This window comes from Amyelois transitella, chromosome 7, assembly GCF_032362555.1.
Source record: "Amyelois transitella isolate CPQ chromosome 7, ilAmyTran1.1, whole genome shotgun sequence".
Lineage (NCBI taxonomy): Eukaryota > Metazoa > Arthropoda > Insecta > Lepidoptera > Pyralidae > Amyelois > Amyelois transitella.
Window position 1 is genome coordinate 150,939 of NC_083510.1, and position 19,888 is coordinate 170,826.

A 19,888-nucleotide genomic window follows, 5' to 3' on the forward strand; every position below is an offset into this window, starting at 1 on the left:
CAACCTGTCACTATTTGAATCTCAATTCTATCATTAAGCTTAAAAGCTGAATGTGGCCATTCAGTCTTTTCAAGACTGTTGGCTCTGTCATCCCCGCAAGGGATATAGACGTGACCATATGTATGCATGTATGTATGTATGTACTCGTATATACCTACTCAGGTATACCTACTCAAGCTTTTTCTATATATTTCTAAGTAGGTATCTTCAGGGATACAACATGAAACTCTCCATGCACTCAGGTACAAATTTATATAATAGACTAAGGAGCGACTGACAAATCTACCTACCTATCTACTAAGTATTTATAAACATAATAATCATACTTAACTTCTTTTTCTAGGTGAGGTAGGCAGAGAAGACTATGTACTTACATCTCTTCTGTTACAATCCGTAAGATCCCTAATCGATCTGTAGGTACCTGTTAGAAAATAAGTAAGAAAGATTAGGTTTTCCCCACAGATTAAAACTAAGCTAACACTTTTGCGTAGCATAGTGAAGTGTTTTTTTTATTTATTAAGGTACATATTAGATACAGACAAATTACAAAATTGCATTATTATCCTTAGGAAATGTAAATGCAGCAAGATCGTGTAAAATGAGTTATTAGCAGAACAAGAACTCAAACAACAAGACATTAAAACAAAAACAACGAAGTAGCTTAGGAACTTATCACAAAACAATGGCTTATATAAAATGTGAGGAAAAGGATACAAAAAATAAAATAGACTTTAGGAGAACAATATAATTAAAAAAAATCGGAATTGTTTGTTGCTTTGGCTAAAAATATGTAATCCATTAATATTAGCTTTATTATACTATCTGCACATAACCGAGAGCGGATTTTTGAAGAAGATCCCGTTTCGGAAAAACGGTTTGAAGTTGGTTCGAAGTACATAGGTATTAAAAAAATTTACTTTATTTGTAAGGCTAATGTACTAACGTGCTCTATTCCTTCGCTTTATTTTAGGTGGGGAGATTTTTGAAGGGCGTTTGTTGACTTGACATTGACATTGACGTAAAATGACATAGATGACAGTATGCTGTTTGAGCCTGACGCTATCAGATCAGTCATAAGAAATTGTTGTTACTTTACATGTTTGTCCACCGCTTTCGTATTTTTATAAGCTGATAGTGAGCAAACCATGCACCCTGATCTTCCAAATGGCTAGTTTAAACGTTGCAGAATGGACCCCGGATCAAGTGGCAGACTGGCTTTCAGGTAGGTTTAGTTTTTGAAGATAAGTCTTTTAGTTTGTCTGGTCGGTGTCGGCTGAGTCATTGTTTTGTGTTACAGGGCTGGGGCCCACGGTGTCCCGCTATATTCCCGAGCTCCGGCGCCGACAGCTAGACGGCGCCAAGCTGCTAACCCTGAGGTGCGATGACCTGGAATACCTGGGGATGCACATCATCGGCCATCAAGAGTTGTTACTAGAAGCCGTCGAACACTTACGCAACTTTGTAAGCGATTTTTATTTCATTAGCAACTATACACTGGGAAATCAATGTATTTATAAAAGAACTTAAATAAAAAAATTGAATTTCTATTTAAATTTGATGTTTGAAAGCTGTCTCTGATTTGCATGTTTAAACATCTCATTGATGATAATGCTTTTGTTTGGGGTTCTTACAGTCAAGCATATAAAAGGTTCACAATATTCAGTAGTGTTTTCGGTCATTTAGTTGTACTTATCCATTAATCATAACATCCATAGTCATAGTACAGAAATCAACTCTGTCAGTACACATTGTCAGTCATATGTGCCATGTACTCCACACAGAAAATAGACAGCGGCTTTGTAGTAATTTCATAAAAAAAACTTAATTTCAGGCAGAGTCTCTATTTAAGAAATACATTTTGTATATTCTCACAACACTGGTTGAGCACAAAAATGAAGTGCGATAGTGGTATCTTTTGTTAGGCAGAAAACTACATATTATGTGCAATTATTGCAGAAATTTATTATAAATAACCTCATTCAAAATTGAAAATATTGTATGACAAAAAACAATCTAGTATCTATTAGATGGTAATGCGTAAAAATTTTTTAAGCTTTACAAGTAATAAATGTCTCTTTCGAATTAGCTGTGGTACTATTTATAGTAGCTGTCACCATCTTTATCTGGCTGCTATAAATCCATCAGCGGCTAGACGTACAGCGTGCAAGTGACGCACAGTCACCCGCTATCTCCGTTGTTATCTGCTTCCACACTTTACTGCCGTGCAAGTTTATTGCCTAGTAAATAGTACCTTTTTACTGCTTTAAATGCAAGTGCTTATTGTAATATTTCATACATTCTTTTCTTAATGACACACATTAGTATGAAAATAAAGACCTATTTATGTATTGGCACATTCTGTTGATAATAACTGCAATGGATTAGGTATTAAGTCTGCTTTTCGTGGCATACAAGTTTTATTTATCATATTCTACTTTCTTGAATTTTGTTCTGCTTACACATTCTATTTGGCTTTAATATTCTATCTGGTCTACCTTATGCAATGTTTTTGTGCCAGAAATCAGAATAAATACATGGTATTATATTTACCTAGGTGTGTCAATGTGCTAAATCAATCTTGGATACAACGAAAAGTTAAAGACAAAATTAATCTGTGAGATTTTGTTCTCTAAAACAAAAAGTTAATATCTTCTCTGTCATGGTCATAGGATCCTGGGTTTTTCATCAGGGTGGATATTACTTCTATAATTGCTAGGACTATTATATGTATGTATATGAGCAGAAGAGACATAGTGCTCTTATAGTGTCAGATACTGTGGCTCTCAGTCGGGTAGTACTGGGAGACATACTGTCAACATAAAATCACGATTATATTATTACTTTATACTTTCTTCTTTTGCTTTATTCAGATTCATAACTCCTTATGCTTTCATTCTTAATTGTGAAAAGTGAGCGCTTATGGTATAATATTATGAAAGAAAGCCATATAAGAGGTGGTTAATAGTGTTGTGTTGTCGTTTCCAGCAATACGAGTGCCGGCGCGAGTGCGTGCAACAGCTGGCCGTGCGCGTGTCGGCGCGGGCCGCGTCGCTGGCGCGCTCGCTGCGGCCGCAGCCCGACGCGCGGCTCGACACGCCGGCGCTGGCCGACGTCGCTTCCTTTGTCAGTTACCGTGCATTGTTTGTTCTATGGATTAAGTCTGATCATATTGCGTGTTGACTCATTTTTGTAGAGCTGTAATAAATGTGCCGTGTGGTTCTCGGCACCAATACAAAAAAGAATAGGACCACTCCATCTCTTTTCCATGGATGTCGTAAAAGGCGACTAAGGGATAGGCTTACAAACTTGGGATTCTTTTCTAGGCGATGGGCTAGCAACCTGTCACTATTTGAATCTCAATTCTATCATTAAGCCAAATAGCTGAACGTGGCCATTCAGTCTTTTCAAGACTGTTGGCTCTGTCTACCCCGCAAGGGATATAGACGTGACCATATGTATGTATGTGTAATAAATTTTGTTTGTGACTCTGTTTCATTAGCAAGTGAGTAATCAGAGGAACACAGTGTTAAATTACCCTATCATTGGTTGTATATAATATTGAATATAGTTTGATTTAAATATAAAAATAATACTAAGATCACAAAAAATACAAAACTTCTTCATGAATTCCGAAGGATTTGATAGACACGGATATAAATGACAAAGAAAATATATTTTGAAATGTAGAAAAATATTTGTAAGTGATCTCAGACTCTGCAGCGTAATAGATGAGGGCTTACCCAGAAAACGCACAAATGAGAGAGAGAGATATAGGAGTTTGAGTGTAACAGATTAATATATTAATGTGTATGGTGGGCAGGTGCGCGCGGTGAAGCCGCTGGTGTGCTGGCTGGAGCGGCGCGGCGCGGGCGGGCTGGCGGAGCGGCGCGCGGCGCTGCTGCGGCTGGCGCTGGAGGCCGCCACCAGCGCGCAGCGCGACCGCTTCGCCGAGCTGCCCGCGCGCGCCGTGGCCGCCTCCGCCGCCGCCGCCGCGCTCAGCGCCGACTACATCATACAGGTACAGTACACCTCACCCACACCCACACCCACACTCACTATCTCAAACACACCTACTGCCAGCACACATACATCATTCATTGACTAAATTGACTTCGCGACTCTTCGAACAAAGGAGACAACATTTAATGACGAAAAATTATATTGTCACATTATTCATGACCATTTCAACCTGCTTATATTCTTCCACTTAGTAAACTATAGTCATTTACAGAAACTTATGTATACTCAGGAACATATTTAATATTCCCACTCGCTTTTTTCAGAGTTGATTTCATAATTTAATGCCCTTCTAGGACGTATGCGACCCGATGATCCTTCAGCCCGCGACCATCGAGTCTGTGACCCTCCGCCAGGGGGAGAAACCGCTGGGCTTCGACGTGGTCCCGTCCTTCTGCGGACACCACCAGATAGCGGACATCCGGTTCGGCTCCCCCGCCCACGCTTCCGGTGCCGTGCACGAGACTGACGAGATCGTACAGGTCAGTCAGTCAGATATTAGAGCCAGCTTCAGTTGTAATCTAAAGAAATATCAGTAAATATAATATCGGTCAGTTTCAGCTAAAAATGGTTATTATCCGTGCGGACATACTGATTGTAGAAAATATGGGCCGATTTGGAAAAAAGTGGAGAAAGTGGACCGGAAAGATAAAAACATATATCTTGGTGAATAGCCCTGCAGGGCAAGCGATCAATGTGGTCGTAAGACGCACTCGGTATCTGACAGGTTATAAATCTGGTATTTGTAAACACTACAGGTATTAAACGCGCACGTAACGTACCTTTATCTTGGATGATTCGGTGATTACCGATCATTGTATCATAATTCGAAACGGTGAAAGGTAAGTTACGTGTGCGTTTAATACCTGAAGCATTTATAAATACGAGTAGTATATAATGCAACATCAAAGTTAAAAAAAAAACTGTCTAGGAACCTAGTGTACTACTTCTAGCAACATGTCACTAGATGAATATCAATTCTATCATTAAGCCAAACGAGGCCTGTCAGTCATTTCAAGACTATTGGCTCTATCTACTCGGCAAGGGATGTAGACATGGCTGTATGTATGTATGTTTCCCTGTGTGCGGTCCAGGTGGGCGGGTCGTGCGTGGTGGGGTGGGCGGGCGCGGCCGTGCTGGCGGCGTGCGCGGCGGCGGCGCGGGCGCGGGGCGAGCTGCCGCTGCGGGTGCGGCGGAGGGCGCCCCCCGCGCCCGCCGCGCTGGCTACGCCCCGGCTGCATCGCCTGCGCGCGCCCGCTTTACACAGGTGAGCTGATTGAGCGACTGCGCGGAAAACCTAGACATTTCGAGTTTTGTAAATTTAAATAGTACTTACATTAATTTCGTCTATTATAAATTGTGTGTTTCGGTGCAATGTGTTCACGATAAAGTTAATAGATTTATCAAAATTTGCTTAGGAGACTAAAGGGATTTAAACAAAATAGTGTTTTGATAGCGTAGAACGAAGCTGTTAGTATTGTCTGTTGTTTGTATGTTTGTGACGTGATACTATCGATAATTATTACATATACTGGAATGTAAAAAACTTAAACAAAATTTTAAGTTTATTCAAACATAATCTTCAGTGATGTTTTAGACGTCGGAAGAAAATAAAAATATATATTTTTTTTAACAATTGTATCAAAAATTGCGATGTCAAATTTCGCCACTAACGGCCAAAATATTTTTCCCAGATACTCCCCGCCGGTGCCGCCCGCGGCCGCGCCGAGCGCCGCGTCGCCCGCGTCGTCGGACAGCGAGCTGTCGCCGCCCGCCTCGCCCACCATGCAGCTCTCCATCACCAGGTGGGGGGCTCTGGAGAACTAAGGGATAAAAAGAGGGGATGAACGTTTGTATGAATATCACGCGGACGAAGTCGCGGCCAAATGCTAGTGTTTATATATAACATACATATATATTTGGCCACGTCTATATCCCTTGTGGGGTAGACAGAGCTAACGGTCTTGAAAAGATTGATAGGCCACGCTCAGCTATTTGGCTTAATGATAGAATTGAGATTTAAATAGTGACAGGTTGCTGGTCTATTGCCTAAAAAAAGAATCCCGAGATTGTAAGTCTATCCCTTAGTCGCCTTTTACGACGTCCATGGGAAAGAGATGGAGTGGTCCTATTCTTCTTTGTAGTGGTGCCGGGAACCACAGGGCAAGGTATAGTGTGTGTGTGTCGCCCGCAGGCTGTACCCGCCGCCGCCGCGCGCGCCGCCGCCGCGCCGCCACAGCACGAGCGGCGCCAGCCCGCGCGCCGCGCGCCGCCGCCGCGCGCTGCACCAGGTGGGACACGCACGGTCTACGAACTTTATCTATATTACATTTTTTTAATTAATAAAATATAGTACAGTTTGTATCTGAAATCTCGAACTTACAGGCTAACTCAATCTGTGTAATTTGTCCCGTATATATTTATTTATATTATTTATTATATTAACTATTCTAACTATATATCTTGATTGGGTGTTTCTATTCCATGTAATGAAATTAAATAAATGGTTTGGATTAAACTGCGCATGTCGTTTCTTGCGTAGCGATGATTGTACCGAAAAACATTATGCTAGTCTTCACACGAAGTCAAAAATATATGGAATTCAATATATTGTAATATAAATGTATATACATACTGCTTTAACTTCCACGCAAAAGTTGTTTTGTGTCATCTCTGTCCCTTTTGTGCTATTTTATAAGTTTGACTCTTATGGTGCAATAAAGAGTTTTAAATATACATCTACATTTCTTTAAAATTATCCCATATCGTAGTTAAATATAGCTTTCAAGTACAAGGAACAAATGAAAATAAACAGTAACACAATATTTCTCTATAGTTCTGGCAACAGCTGCGTGAAGACCGCTGGCAGCGCGGCGGCAGCACGGCACACAGTCCCGACGAAGACCACGCCTTCTACAGGAGAGATAAGGTTACAACTTCTATTACCCTTGCACCGATTAGGTTCACACACTGATTTAAGTTTTTTTATTATAGTTATCTTTATTTTTACCAACGTACAGTATTTTATTTTACACCCCGGCTAATTATCTAAACATTTGGTCCTTTGAGCCGGACACACACATTGAACAATTCATGGATCACAATTTAAAAAGAGTATTGCAACCACCTGATTTGTTTAGTACACTTAAACATTTAATTTTGCTTTGAACCTACTACAAAACTGTACGAGGTTCCTGTGCCACGCTCAAGCTAGATGTTTTTGTCATTCAGGTAATCATTAGTTCTATTTGGTTTCTCACAATGTACTTTTTTATACTTAAAAAATGTATCGAATAAAACGCCATCTATAAAAAGCGACGAATTTAGCGCAACCTAGTGAGGTTGAATAAAAGAAGGTTGATTAAGCAAGTATACAGGGGAAGTGTAAATGAGAATCGGAGTTCCCGCGGGATTGATAGGGTTTCCAAGCGGACGAAGTCGCGGGCGGCCTCTAGTAACATATAATTATATGTATTGCAGGCGGTGTCATGCAGCACTGGATTGGAGCTATCCCCGCGCCCGCTGACGTGCCCGGGGCCGGCCCCCGCTCCCCCCGCGGCCGCCGCCCCCGCCCCCGCCCCCGCCCCCGCCCCCGCCCCCGCGGCCCCCGCGTCGCCGGCGGCGCGCGGCAAGCTGGACAAGAGCCACTCCACGCCCGCGTACGACACCTCGCCGCCGTCGCCCGCGCGCCTCGCCGCGCAGCCCATCCCCGAGGTCAGCACGCCCACAAACAGGTAACTCTAACATCTTTTCTCTCTAGGCGGATACAGATTACATTATCGTTCCTTTGGAGAAGTGCCCGGTACGCGCCTTTATGACCATGATCTTGCTTTGCCGAGGTGACTTGTAAACGTGGCAGTACTGTGTTCGCTTTTTACGACATAAATGGGTAAGAAATGGAGTGATCCTATTCTAAAGTGCTGGAAAGTACACGACAAAACAAACATATGTTATTCCGGACATATATTTATAAGAAATTTTATGATTACAGTCCGACGATCCTCGTGCACTCCGCGGAGAAGGCCGACCAGATCTTGGACTTCAAAAAATCGAGTTCAGCCATCGGAGAGGCTATTCTGCAACAGCAGGTAAATAATAGTAATAATAAAAACTTTGCCAGCGTTTTCTCCTACAATTATTAGTGTAAATTCCTTTTTTTTATTAGTATTGGTAAATTCCATTTTAACACTTACTTTATCCGGCATGAAAGGTCACTCCATGAGTTTGCCTTTTATTGTTCTAACTCTGTGTAAGGAAACCTTTAAAAAAGGTTAGTTATATAATGACTCGTGCTGGCAAATATATCAGGCCACGTAGAGTTGTATTACATTTTGATGCGATGAGAAAAAAAATATAGTTCTCCATTTCAGTAAGTACTGTTTATTCCTTTGGCTACAGAAATCCCGCGCGACAGACGACCGCACGCAGTTCCCGTTCGGCGACGGCGCCGACGCCGACAACGCCGACAACGACACCGACACCGACAACGCCGACACCGCCCGCGTGCTGGAGACCGTCAACATCGCCATGATGGAGCACCGCCGCCGCTCGCTGCTGCAGGACGACAAGCCTAACAGGTGATACTGCCACGATCTTCCAACAACTATATACTTGGTTTACAGTTATGGGCAATATCTATTTACTGATACATATTTTACAAAAATGGATCTTATTACATTGCATTAAAGCACATAATTCTGAAATTTCAAACTCTTCATTTGTCATTCAAAATGAGCAGAGTTTTATATTTGAGGATTGTGTTCTTTATGTGAACGAACGATTTGTTTGTTTCGGATAATTTATCGGGATTGTAGGTCTAAATGTACTGTCTTTATAAAATAAATTATTTTATAAAGACATTTTAATGTTAATTCCTTAAACTGTTTGAATTTAGAATGTTAACTAGAACTATGTCATTGCAATCGTGTGTTCGAAAGTTAAATTGGCTAACGCAGGCTGAAATAAATTGAATCTTATTTTAAAAAACGAATGTTATTCAAAATAAAATGTACTGAAAAGTATTTGTTCTAAGGATATCGGTCTCGTAGAAGGTGTGGGGGAAGGTTGAGGTACATATTTCTCGATTAACATATAACTTTTTTTCTGGGAGAGGAATTTTGTCGTTGTTTTGGGTTTAATGCCATCAGTTGTGTAAGACACTGTTTTAAGTCTTGCAAGGACTAGCCACTCCTACATTACCAAATGTTCACCCTGCAGGCCGCCTCCCCCTCCCCCGCGGCCCGCCGCCCGCGCGCCCGCGTCCCCCCCGCTGTACCCGCCGCTGCGCGTGCTGCCCCGCGCGCCGCCCGCCGCCGCGCACGCCGACCACTCGCCGCTCAGGAAACACATCGACGCTAACCAGGTGCGTGTGCCTTGTAGCAGCCCCCCCCAGCCCCCCGCTCCCCCCCGCTGTACCCGCCGCTGCGCGTGCTGCCCCGCGCGCCGCCCGCCGCCGCGCACGCCGACCACTCGCCGCTCAGGAAACACATCGACGCTAACCAGGTGCGTGTGCCTTGTAGCAGCCCCCCCCAGCCCCCCGCTCCCCCCCGCTGTACCCGCCGCTGCGCGTGCTGCCCCGCGCGCCGCCCGCCGCCGCGCACGCCGACCACTCGCCGCTCAGGAAACACATCGACGCTAACCAGGTGCGTGTGCCTTGTAGCAGCCCCCCCCAGCCCCCCGCTCCCCCCCGCTGTACCCGCCGCTGCGCGTGCTGCCCCGCGCGCCGCCCGCCGCCGCGCACGCCGACCACTCGCCGCTCAGGAAACACATCGACGCTAACCAGGTGCGTGTGCCTGTATGTAGCAGCCCCCCCCAGCCCCCCGCTCCCCCCCGCTGTACCCGCCGCTGCGCGTGCTGCCCCGCGCGCCGCCCGCCGCCGCGCACGCCGACCACTCGCCGCTCAGGAAACACATCGACGCTAACCAGGTGCGTGTGCCTGTATGTAGCAGCCCCCCCCAGCCCCCCGCTCCCCCCCGCTGTACCCGCCGCTGCGCGTGCTGCCCCGCGCGCCGCCCGCCGCCGCGCACGCCGACCACTCGCCGCTCAGGAAACACATCGACGCTAACCAGGTGCGTGTGCCTGTATGTAGCAGCCCCCCCCAGCCCCCCGCTCCCCCCCGCTGTACCCGCCGCTGCGCGTGCTGCCCCGCGCGCCGCCCGCCGCCGCGCACGCCGACCACTCGCCGCTCAGGAAACACATCGACGCTAACCAGGTGCGTGTGCCTGTATGTAGCAGCCCCCCCCAGCCCCCCGCTCCCCCCCGCTGTACCCGCCGCTGCGCGTGCTGCCCCGCGCGCCGCCCGCCGCCGCGCACGCCGACCACTCGCCGCTCAGGAAACACATCGACGCTAACCAGGTGCGTGTGCCTGTATGTAGCAGCCCCCCCCAGCCCCCCGCTCCCCCCCGCTGTACCCGCCGCTGCGCGTGCTGCCCCGCGCGCCGCCCGCCGCCGCGCACGCCGACCACTCGCCGCTCAGGAAACACATCGACGCTAACCAGGTGCGTGTGCCTGTATGTAGCAGCCCCCCCCAGCCCCCCGCTCCCCCCCGCTGTACCCGCCGCTGCGCGTGCTGCCCCGCGCGCCGCCCGCCGCCGCGCACGCCGACCACTCGCCGCTCAGGAAACACATCGACGCTAACCAGGTGCGTGTGCCTTGTAGCAGCCCCCCCCAGCCCCCCGCTCCCCCCCGCTGTACCCGCCGCTGCGCGTGCTGCCCCGCGCGCCGCCCGCCGCCGCGCACGCCGACCACTCGCCGCTCAGGAAACACATCGACGCTAACCAGGTGCGTGTGCGTGTGTGATGTAGCATAACCAAAACATTTTTAACAAATGAAACAGAATTAACTCCTTCATTTTGTTCCAGATTTCGCTCCCCCTCCGTCACCTAACGAAGCACGAGATCAAACTTCTCCCCTCCGAGCGACGCGAGCTGCCCCCGCTGAACCAGGAGGAGTCCCCCGTGACCCCCGCAACGCCCGCGTCCCCCCGCGACGGGGACGTGGTGTTGTCCCCCGCGCACACCCCCGCCTCCAACAAAAGCATCTTCCCTACTTCAAAGTCGAGGAGTTTGAAGAAGAAGAGCTCCATTTTAGCGAGTAAGTTTACAAATTTTAGTTCAAAATTTTTATTCATTATTATGTGACATTTAAACATCACGTAGTAAATGTCATATATTTTAATTTATAACATTGGTTGATGTCAGCCAATATCTATTTTTCATACCCCTTAGTAATGAAGAAATTTAAAAAAAAATATTTGTATAGCAAAACAACGTTTGCCGGGACAGCTAGTAATATACAGGGTGACATTTAAAACAACTGCATCCTTTTAAACATAGACTATACCCATGCTTCTGAGTTGTTTGAGCCTATTTTTATTTAAATTAAACGTCATCATTTTTACATTTAAAAAACCCTCAAAAACTACATCACACGCTTTATTAAAGACCAATACTACAGAAAGTAATTAAAACTAAACATTTAAATAAATGTCTGAAAAATAAATTATTTTTCTAGTATCAAAATCAAGTAAAGTACAGAGTTGTCGAGATCGCTCAGCTGAATGAATTGTATCGTTGACCTCTGAATCTTACGCGACGCTTTTCCGCCGGCCGGGGTGATATGACGTATTTAGGATCGTCGATCGAAATATGAACCGATATTTTTCTTTTAACGTTTTTAAATATCCTTTAGATGAGTACACTTAACAGTTAAATTTATGCAGTTGAATTAAAAGTCACCCTGTATATATGTAAAATCTGGTTTCCCTGTCACGTTCCCAGAGCGTCGCGGAGTTCCGGCGCGCGCGCTGGCGGCGCGAGCGGCGAGCGGCGGAGTGTGGCAGCGGGTGCGCGCGCACGCCGCGCCGCGCTGGGCGCGCCGGCACCTGCTGCTGGCGCACAACCTGCTGTACGCCTACCGCGCGCCGCAGGTACCCCACTACTGCCCCCCCTGCGGCGAGGGCGGCGTGTGGCGCGCCGGCACCTGCTGCTGGCGCACAACCTGCTGTACGCCTACCGCGCGCCGCAGGTACCCCACTACTGTCCCCCCCTGCGGCGAGGGCGGCGTGTGGTGACCACAGTGATGTAGCCGCAGCCTCCTGTTGCAGAGCGAGCGCGCGGACTGCATGATCTACCTGGAGGGCTGCACGGTGTCGGCGGCGCGCGAGGTGAAGTCGCGCGAGCACGCCTTCAAGGTGTACCACACGGGCACCGCCTTCTACTTCGCCTGCGACTCCGCCGACGCCATGCACACCTGGATCCAGCTCATCCACCGCGCCACGCTGCTGCCGCCGCTGCACACCGACCAGGTCACCTTTGTATACATACATAAACGTGTTTTTAGGTAGCCAGATACCAAAGTCTCTGAAAATTTCGGACCACGCTCAGCTGTATGGCATGAGGCTGCTTTTCCTCCAGAGATGTGCGCGCAATGTTTATTAAAACTTAATTCATGACAATCACATAAAAAAAAATGGTAGACTTAATACCATAAGATATTCTCTGCCAGTCGCACCGGTGGATCAAACTGAGATGTATCATGCGAGGATGTTAAGCAGAGCTGAGAAATTGCTTAATGTGGTTGCAATGTGATTTTCTAATTAAAGCAATTAAAAAAAGATGGAAGAGAAAATAAATTACGAATGAAAGGTCAGTCGCTGACATTTTTTCTTTCCAGAAAGTTAACCTTCCCAATCGTATACACTTCCGTGATCGTGCTTATTCAAAACAACGACAATAAGGTCACTGAACAGAAACTGTAACATTATGCAACGAACAATGTTCTAATTTACAGACAGACATATCAAAACAGTTCTCCGAAACCGACTACTCTGAAACGGAATCCGACCCCGAGTCCTCCGAGCGGCGGAGCGACAAGGACAGGGACAAAGAGAAAGACAAGTCCAAGTTCGGGTCCCTGAAGAAGTTGGCTCACAGGTCGGGCCGGAGCGAGTCCCAGGAGAACGTGCACGCCGCGACCTCTTTGGATAGGAAGTATCTGAGGTTCTTCTCCAGGCACAAGAGCAAGGACGAGGCGAAGCCCGCTAAGGTAATATGCTTATTTGGTTGGTCTATATTTCTGTCAAAGATATTGTGCAATGTTTAGCACGATACACAGATTCGAGTCGTATGTGCATCTTTACTGTGTATGTAATGACTTTACTAATTTAGGTAACTGAATGCGTGTAACTGGTTCAATATGGGTGATGTTCTCTTACATTCGGATTATATAGGTCAGACGGGAGTCACTTCTTCTACTGTTGTTGTCTTCGTCTAGTCTATTTTATTCTTGAACCCGGGCTCCTGTCCGGTCCGTGACGTCGTGCCGCCGTGACCTTCTCGGCGCCTCTCTTCATCGCTCGGGCCTTATGTAAGCGCGTGCCCCGGGCCCTCGCCTTTGCTTTATTTCACAGCTCACCAAGTTAGGCAGCTCGTACTCCTCAGGCGACTACTTGTTGGATCTCGTGTCAATAGCTAAACCTACGTCCTCTTAATAATTGTAAAACTAGTCCTCATAAAGGTGGTCGTTATTCTATGGATCCTCTCGCAGCCAAAACAGTCAGGCGTGCCCGTGCCCACCGAGCACTACCGCAGCTACCGCCGGCCCGCAGAACGAGCCGAGCGCGCCGAGCACGCCGAGCACGCCGAGCACGCCGAGCACGCCGAGCACTCTGAGCAAGCGCGGCTGCCGGCGCCCATCAACTACATCCACGCCTCCAACCCCAACCTGCTGGACTTCGACAAGAGCGACTTCGTCACCAAGCCGGCCATCACCGTGCCCAAGCAGAAGACGCATAAGCCGGACAATCTTATCGGGTGAGTAGCCTTTTATACATGTATGTCAGGATGATAGTGAGAACGACTTATAGATGACTAACTTGCGGTGAGGCCCGCTCGCCAGTGGCTTCACAAAAATGCAAACTTACAAAATTACATGCCCATCCAAGAGATACCCATTCATTCCCAGATTCGTGACCCTGGAAGAGTTCATGTTGAAGAAGCAAGAGGAGGAGCGTCAGCAAGTGTACACCAACCGCGTGCTGATGGGCGTGGAGCGCGACCGCGAGGGCCGCGACAGCCGGCGCGCCGCCAAGGAGCTGCAGCGGCGGCTGGACCGCATCGTGCCCGACGTCATCTACGGGGAGCTCCCCGGGGAGCTCCGCGCCCTGGCGCAGCGCCCGCTGCCCGACATACAGGTAGCCTTCATCGACAGCCGGCGCGCGAATTTAGCGCCACCTACGAAAAATACAGGTTTTTCGCAAATCTCACGGGAACTATAGCATTTACCGGGTTAAAAGGTTACCTTTGCCTTTTTCCAGATTCTTAATTATAATATATAGGCCAAATTTCAAGATTAGTTCAGTGTTCAGTTCACGCTTGAAGAGCCCACCAACAAATAAACTTACTTTTGCATTCATTTGACCTCCGCAACCTTTGCAAAAAAAACCCAATGGTAAAATTCGTCCAAGCTGGATCTGTTGTCTCTAATCCTTTAACCCTTCCGACTACGAGATCTCTGAACTACTCACATTTGCTTCTTTAAATGGTATACAAGCACTATAAGAGTCCACCTATTATAAGTAAGTAGGTACATTTGGTTTGGTGCAATAAAGGTTAAAGTAAATAATTGCCAAGTCGGCCAGCCTTTCGTCACGAGTGTGAATGTTGCAGCAAGCGGCGGCGTCCCCGGAGCGAGGGCCGCGCAGACCCAGCGACCCGAAGCCCATTTCCGTCAGAGGAGCTGATGGGTAAGTTTTGTTTGATAATCTTATATATCTATATAGAAACATTCCTTCACATTCAAAAATTTACAATGATTTGGAAAGGTTTTCGTTTATAAATTTGTAAGTTGATGAGTAGTTAACGGTGATAAAATCGAAGGCGAGTATGATGTTACGCTATAATAATAAAAACTTTTTTATGAATGCAAATCTTCATAAATCACTAGAAAAGATGAATGGTCTTCTTGAAATACCCTCTTAACTTTCAATGAAAAATAGAAAATACGTAGGTTAGAAAAACTTTAATTAGCTAATTTCTCCCTATGTAAGAGTGAATAAAGTGCACAAGCTGTTGGATTAATTGCAATTAATGACAATAAAATTCGTGAATACTATAAAACTATAATTTTCTTACTTCATTAGGTACGAGAAGATAGTGTATCCGTCAGAGGCCCCTGCCGCGCCCGCCGGCTGGCGGGAGTCGCTGCGACGCCTCGACCGCGTGCACTCGGGGGGCGGCGCGGGGGCTGCGGGGGGCGGCGCGGGGGGAGCGGCGGGGGCTGCGGGGGGAGGGGCGGGCGGAGAGGGGGTCGCGCGGCTCCGGCTCATGTTCGGGGGGAAGCACGGGGCGCAGGTCGGTACCACTTTAGGTTACTTTTAATTCGAAGTGTGTTTGTTTGTTTTTGTCAGTATTGAGAATCGTAAAGAGTCAAGATCCGGAAACTCGCGTTTCTTTTCAAATTGTTCGACCACCGTCACTTTTTTATGATGATATACAGGGTGTCTGGTTAATCGTGTTACATACCGAGTGCCTCTTTACAATATATTACGCGACTTCTATACATCAGGATGTATAGAAGTCGCGTAATATATTGTAAAGAGGTATATTCAGATTCAAAAAGCGATATGTTGCCAGCTCGTCCCTTACACGAAAAATCCCTAAATTATGTTTCTTTTTTTACTACGCTTTTATATTAGCTTGGGTTGTATGTATGTATGTATGTAACGGAATCTTTGAGCTTAATTTTCACTGATTTCTAAACGTCTGATCAACTTGGAACTTTGCACACGTATCAAGTACGTCACGTACTACGCAAGCTCATCTATATTTTCAGATACTTAAGAACTTTAGCTGATCGTAAAATTCTTAAAATGGTTTATCAGGCACTGTGTCAATCTCTAATCGGATATTGCATTACTTCATGGGGCGGGGCTGCAAAAACGCATCTCATTGAGGTGGAACGGGCTCAACGTGCGATACTTAAAGTAGGAGCTTCCCTTCCTTTTCGTCATCCAACATTCGAACTGTATCAACAGTGGGAAGTCCTTACGGTGAGACAGATCTTTGTCTTTTCGACTATTCGTAAAATGCACACTCAGTGTAGATATAATCCGAGTCTTTTTGCTAACAAACGAAGAAAGACTACCGTCTGTAACCTTGAACACTTCAATACTAGATTTGCGCTTAAGTTCTTTTGCTTCCTTGGCGCCTTCCTCTACAATAAAGCCAACAATATTCTTATTATATACCCAATGTCTAGATATCTTTGCAAGAAGGCTCTTTTTAAGTGGTTACTATCTCTTGACTACGATTCTACTGAACGTCTCATACAAATTACTTCATAACCTCCTACCTCATCATTACACACTACAGAACAACATTTTACACAAACAAGAACACTTACATATCACATACAATCACCCACTACGGTTTTACTCATAAGCTTAGATAAGTATTTTTATGTTTTGTCATTATGTATAAAGTTTTTCTCTTTTTCTTTAATTTTTCTACTATCGGCGTCAAATTGATGTACAAGATCATTTAAATCATAGGGAGGAGTGAGCCTGGTGACCTGTAATACAGGAGGTCTTACCTACCTATCTCAGGCACCAGTTCTCTCCACACTTATTGATATTACTACTCGCATTACTTGTACCCCATCGATTAAGTATGAAATGAAACTCTGTAAATTAGTATTAAGTGGAGAGAATAATAAACGATTTATTTATTATTATTATTATTATCAAGGACCGATGATAATGCAATATTTTGATAAGAGTTTCTCATTATCCTTATTAAAACTGCCAGGATTAATAAATTCATTTTTAGATCCTTCGTATGAGAGTAAGAGAGACAGAGATAGCACCAGTGCCAGTAATCTCCATACAAGAAACCAAGAAGTTCTGACGTATAATGAGTCAAAAAGAGATGTAATATATTTCCATATAATGTTACTATTAACCTGAGGCTTCTTTATTTCATCGCATTGCTCCATTTAGAATTACCATTAGAAACCATAGTAGAATATTTTAAAACAATAAAAAATATATAAGTAATAAAACAAAAGTAATAAATGAAAATTGAACAACTAAATTTACAAAAATACAAGAATAAAGTTACTACCTACAGAACTTTGCGATATTTAATACGTATTTAACATATTAATGCAATTCTTGAATTAACATTAGGTATCTTTTGCCTATTTATAATAGCAACACTGTAATACTCGTTGGGAAAATGAGTGACAGTTTTTTATGTCAAATAAGTTTTGCAGTAAGTTTTGATTGAATTCGATTCGAACACCTGTAAACTTTCTTTCTGTTGTTTTTTACCGGTGCCTGTGTATTTACCTATTTGCACTTTGTTTTGTGCTGATAACTTGTCGTTATTTGGAGTTTGGAATCTTCCGTTGAGTCGAGCTTTGTTCTTCCGGATATTCGTGTGATTTTATCATCTGAGATTGGACTCTGACTGTGCTTACTGTGTTGTGCAGATATTTTGAGATAGGACTCCTGTAAAAAGTACCTTATTATTTGAGATAGGAGTCCCAAGTTTGTGTTTGTTTTTGTGAAAGACAGATTTTACAACAAAAGTGCCACGATGTCTTCAGATAAACTTTGTTGCGTTCCTGGTTGTAAAGGCAGTGGAGGTATGTTTGAAATATTTTTGTTCCTGTATCAATCTGCCTCTTAATCTTGTGGTTTGATTCCTGGCAAGGCCACAATCGAAAATTATTACGTTTGCTGGATAGTCAAAAATATTATTAACAGTGATTTATCACTATAAAATTCTTTTCAACTGGGTTTAACAATCATCATACATACATATAATCACGTCTATATCCCTTGCGGGGTAGACAGAGCCAACAGTCTTGTAAAGACTGATAGGCCACGTTCAGCTATTTGGCTTTAAGATAGAATTGAGATTCAAATAGTGACAGGTTGCAAGCCCATCGCCTTAAAAAGAATCATGATGATGAGAATATTATGAGATTTAATCCAATCAGGCCACATATAACTTTAAGAAAGTTAGTTGTGAAAACCTCCGGCGATGGGCGCATGGTTGCGAAAGTCTTTTCTAGTAAGATAGTTATACCAGAAGTGTTAACTTCCAAAAAATAATTGTATAAAAAAACTAAAAAACTACCCGTTTTATTGCAAATCGAACTAAAAAATAGAAAATAAATAATAGTTTAAAAAAAACTAAAAAACTACGCTTTTATTGCTAATCAAACTAAAAAATAGAAAATAAAAATTAATGACAAAGGAATTCAGTAGTAGCAAGTCGAACAATCAGTTATAGTCAGTTGTAGTAGTAATTACCTCGGATTAAAATTATAACAAAATTAAATTTATAAACAAAACAATTTAAATCAGAGTAAAAAGCGTGGGGTGCATTTTACTTCATTTTCATAACTCTCTTGTCATAAATATATGCTAATAGAATGATTTTAATATTTACTACATCAGGCACACCACGCTTTTTACTCTGATTTAAATTTTTTTGTTTATAAATTTAATTTTGTTATAATTTTAATCCGAGGTAATTACTACTACAACTGACTATAACTGATTGTTCGACTTGCTACTACTGAATTCCTTTGTCATTAATTTTTATTTTCTATTTTTTAGTTTGATTAGCAATAAAAGCGTAGTTTTTTATTTAAATAAACAATTGTAATTTGTTGAAGCAGCCCCCCCCTCCCCGCCGCGACGCCGCGCCGCGCGCGCAGTACCCGCACCTGCAGTGCCCGCCCACCTTCCAGCCCGAGACCTACTCGCTCGCCCGCCTCGCGCCGCGCGGGCGGCAGCGGCCCGCCTAGCGCGCCGACAATCATAATGTCTCACTTTATTCATTAAAATTACTTTTTATTTACTACATAAATTTTTGTCGTAATACATATGAACCTGCGGTCAACGAATTTGTATGAGAAAGTAAAAAGTTTATTTAACTTTTTGCTATTTCTTTTCCTGAAAACTAACTCAGTTTTATCGACTATGAAAAATTTCTTAACCAATAAAATTTTACCCTATACCCAGATAGAACGAAACGACGCTCAGGTGAGAAAAAGACAGACCTTAAAATGTTTGCATTTGACATCATGCTCTATTTTACAAAATATACATAGATTATATGGTTATTTCATGCGCATAAAGTTAATGATTGGATCGGATTTATCTGCCTCCGACTGTACATACTATTGTCATGCAGCAACCCTTTAGTGATAAGATGCAAACTATTTTTTTTACTTTTAATGCTTGTAAACGCTTTTTGAACATGTTCAGGTTTTTTAAACGTAAATAGTTAAATTTTATTGCAATCATTTATTCAAGAATCATAAACATAATATAAAACAACAAAATTACACGATAAAGTATTTATTAAGTCCCTATATAATAGTTATGAAAAACAAAATAAATTCAGCTGCCAACGAAATCAAATGCCACATAATCTGACATTGTTATGTACAAAAATATATTAAATTGAATGTTAACTTTTTTATATTTGTCAATAAAAAATGGAATCCTTTAAGTGTAACGATGAAATCGTAATAGGAATTTTATATATTATGACCTTTCTTAGTAGGGTTGTGATTTTTCAGAATAATTATTACCTATTATTGATTAATTAAACTTAGTAGCACATTTTTTCTATATCGAACAGAAGGGGTAATGGAAATGTCGAAATTTCTCATACTCTGATAAAAGAAAATCGTAAAATTAATTTCGTTTCTTCAATATGCCTGGTTGCGTGTGTATTTGCTGTGCTCAACGATTTTAATACTTATGATTCATTATAAGAAGAAATTATAGGAAGATTTTGTAAAAAAGGGAATATTTATAAATGTTGAACTATAATGATTACTTATATAT

The 19,888-nt window shown here is 43.9% G+C and overlaps 1 protein-coding gene across 1 annotated transcript; it reads left to right on the plus strand.

The window, feature by feature from the left end:
- Positions 1 to 1,033: 1,033 nt before the first annotated feature.
- LOC106140791 (uncharacterized) lies at positions 1,034 to 19,045 on the plus strand. Its single transcript, XM_060945080.1, has 26 exons — positions 1,034 to 1,222; positions 1,298 to 1,461; positions 2,986 to 3,123; positions 3,821 to 4,018; positions 4,314 to 4,499; positions 5,112 to 5,284; positions 5,712 to 5,822; positions 6,212 to 6,308; positions 6,854 to 6,946; positions 7,498 to 7,751; positions 8,009 to 8,105; positions 8,416 to 8,594; positions 9,235 to 9,568; positions 9,677 to 9,799; positions 9,963 to 10,085; positions 10,249 to 10,371; positions 10,675 to 10,797; positions 10,878 to 11,109; positions 11,796 to 11,944; positions 12,122 to 12,322; positions 12,808 to 13,062; positions 13,564 to 13,829; positions 13,981 to 14,209; positions 14,685 to 14,761; positions 15,158 to 15,368; positions 18,706 to 19,045. The coding sequence occupies exons 1-26, from the start codon at positions 1,165 to 1,167 to the stop codon at positions 18,835 to 18,837; spliced, it is 4,326 nt and encodes a 1,441-aa protein (XP_060801063.1). The 5' UTR covers positions 1,034 to 1,164; the 3' UTR covers positions 18,838 to 19,045.
- Positions 19,046 to 19,888: the final 843 nt, after the last annotated feature.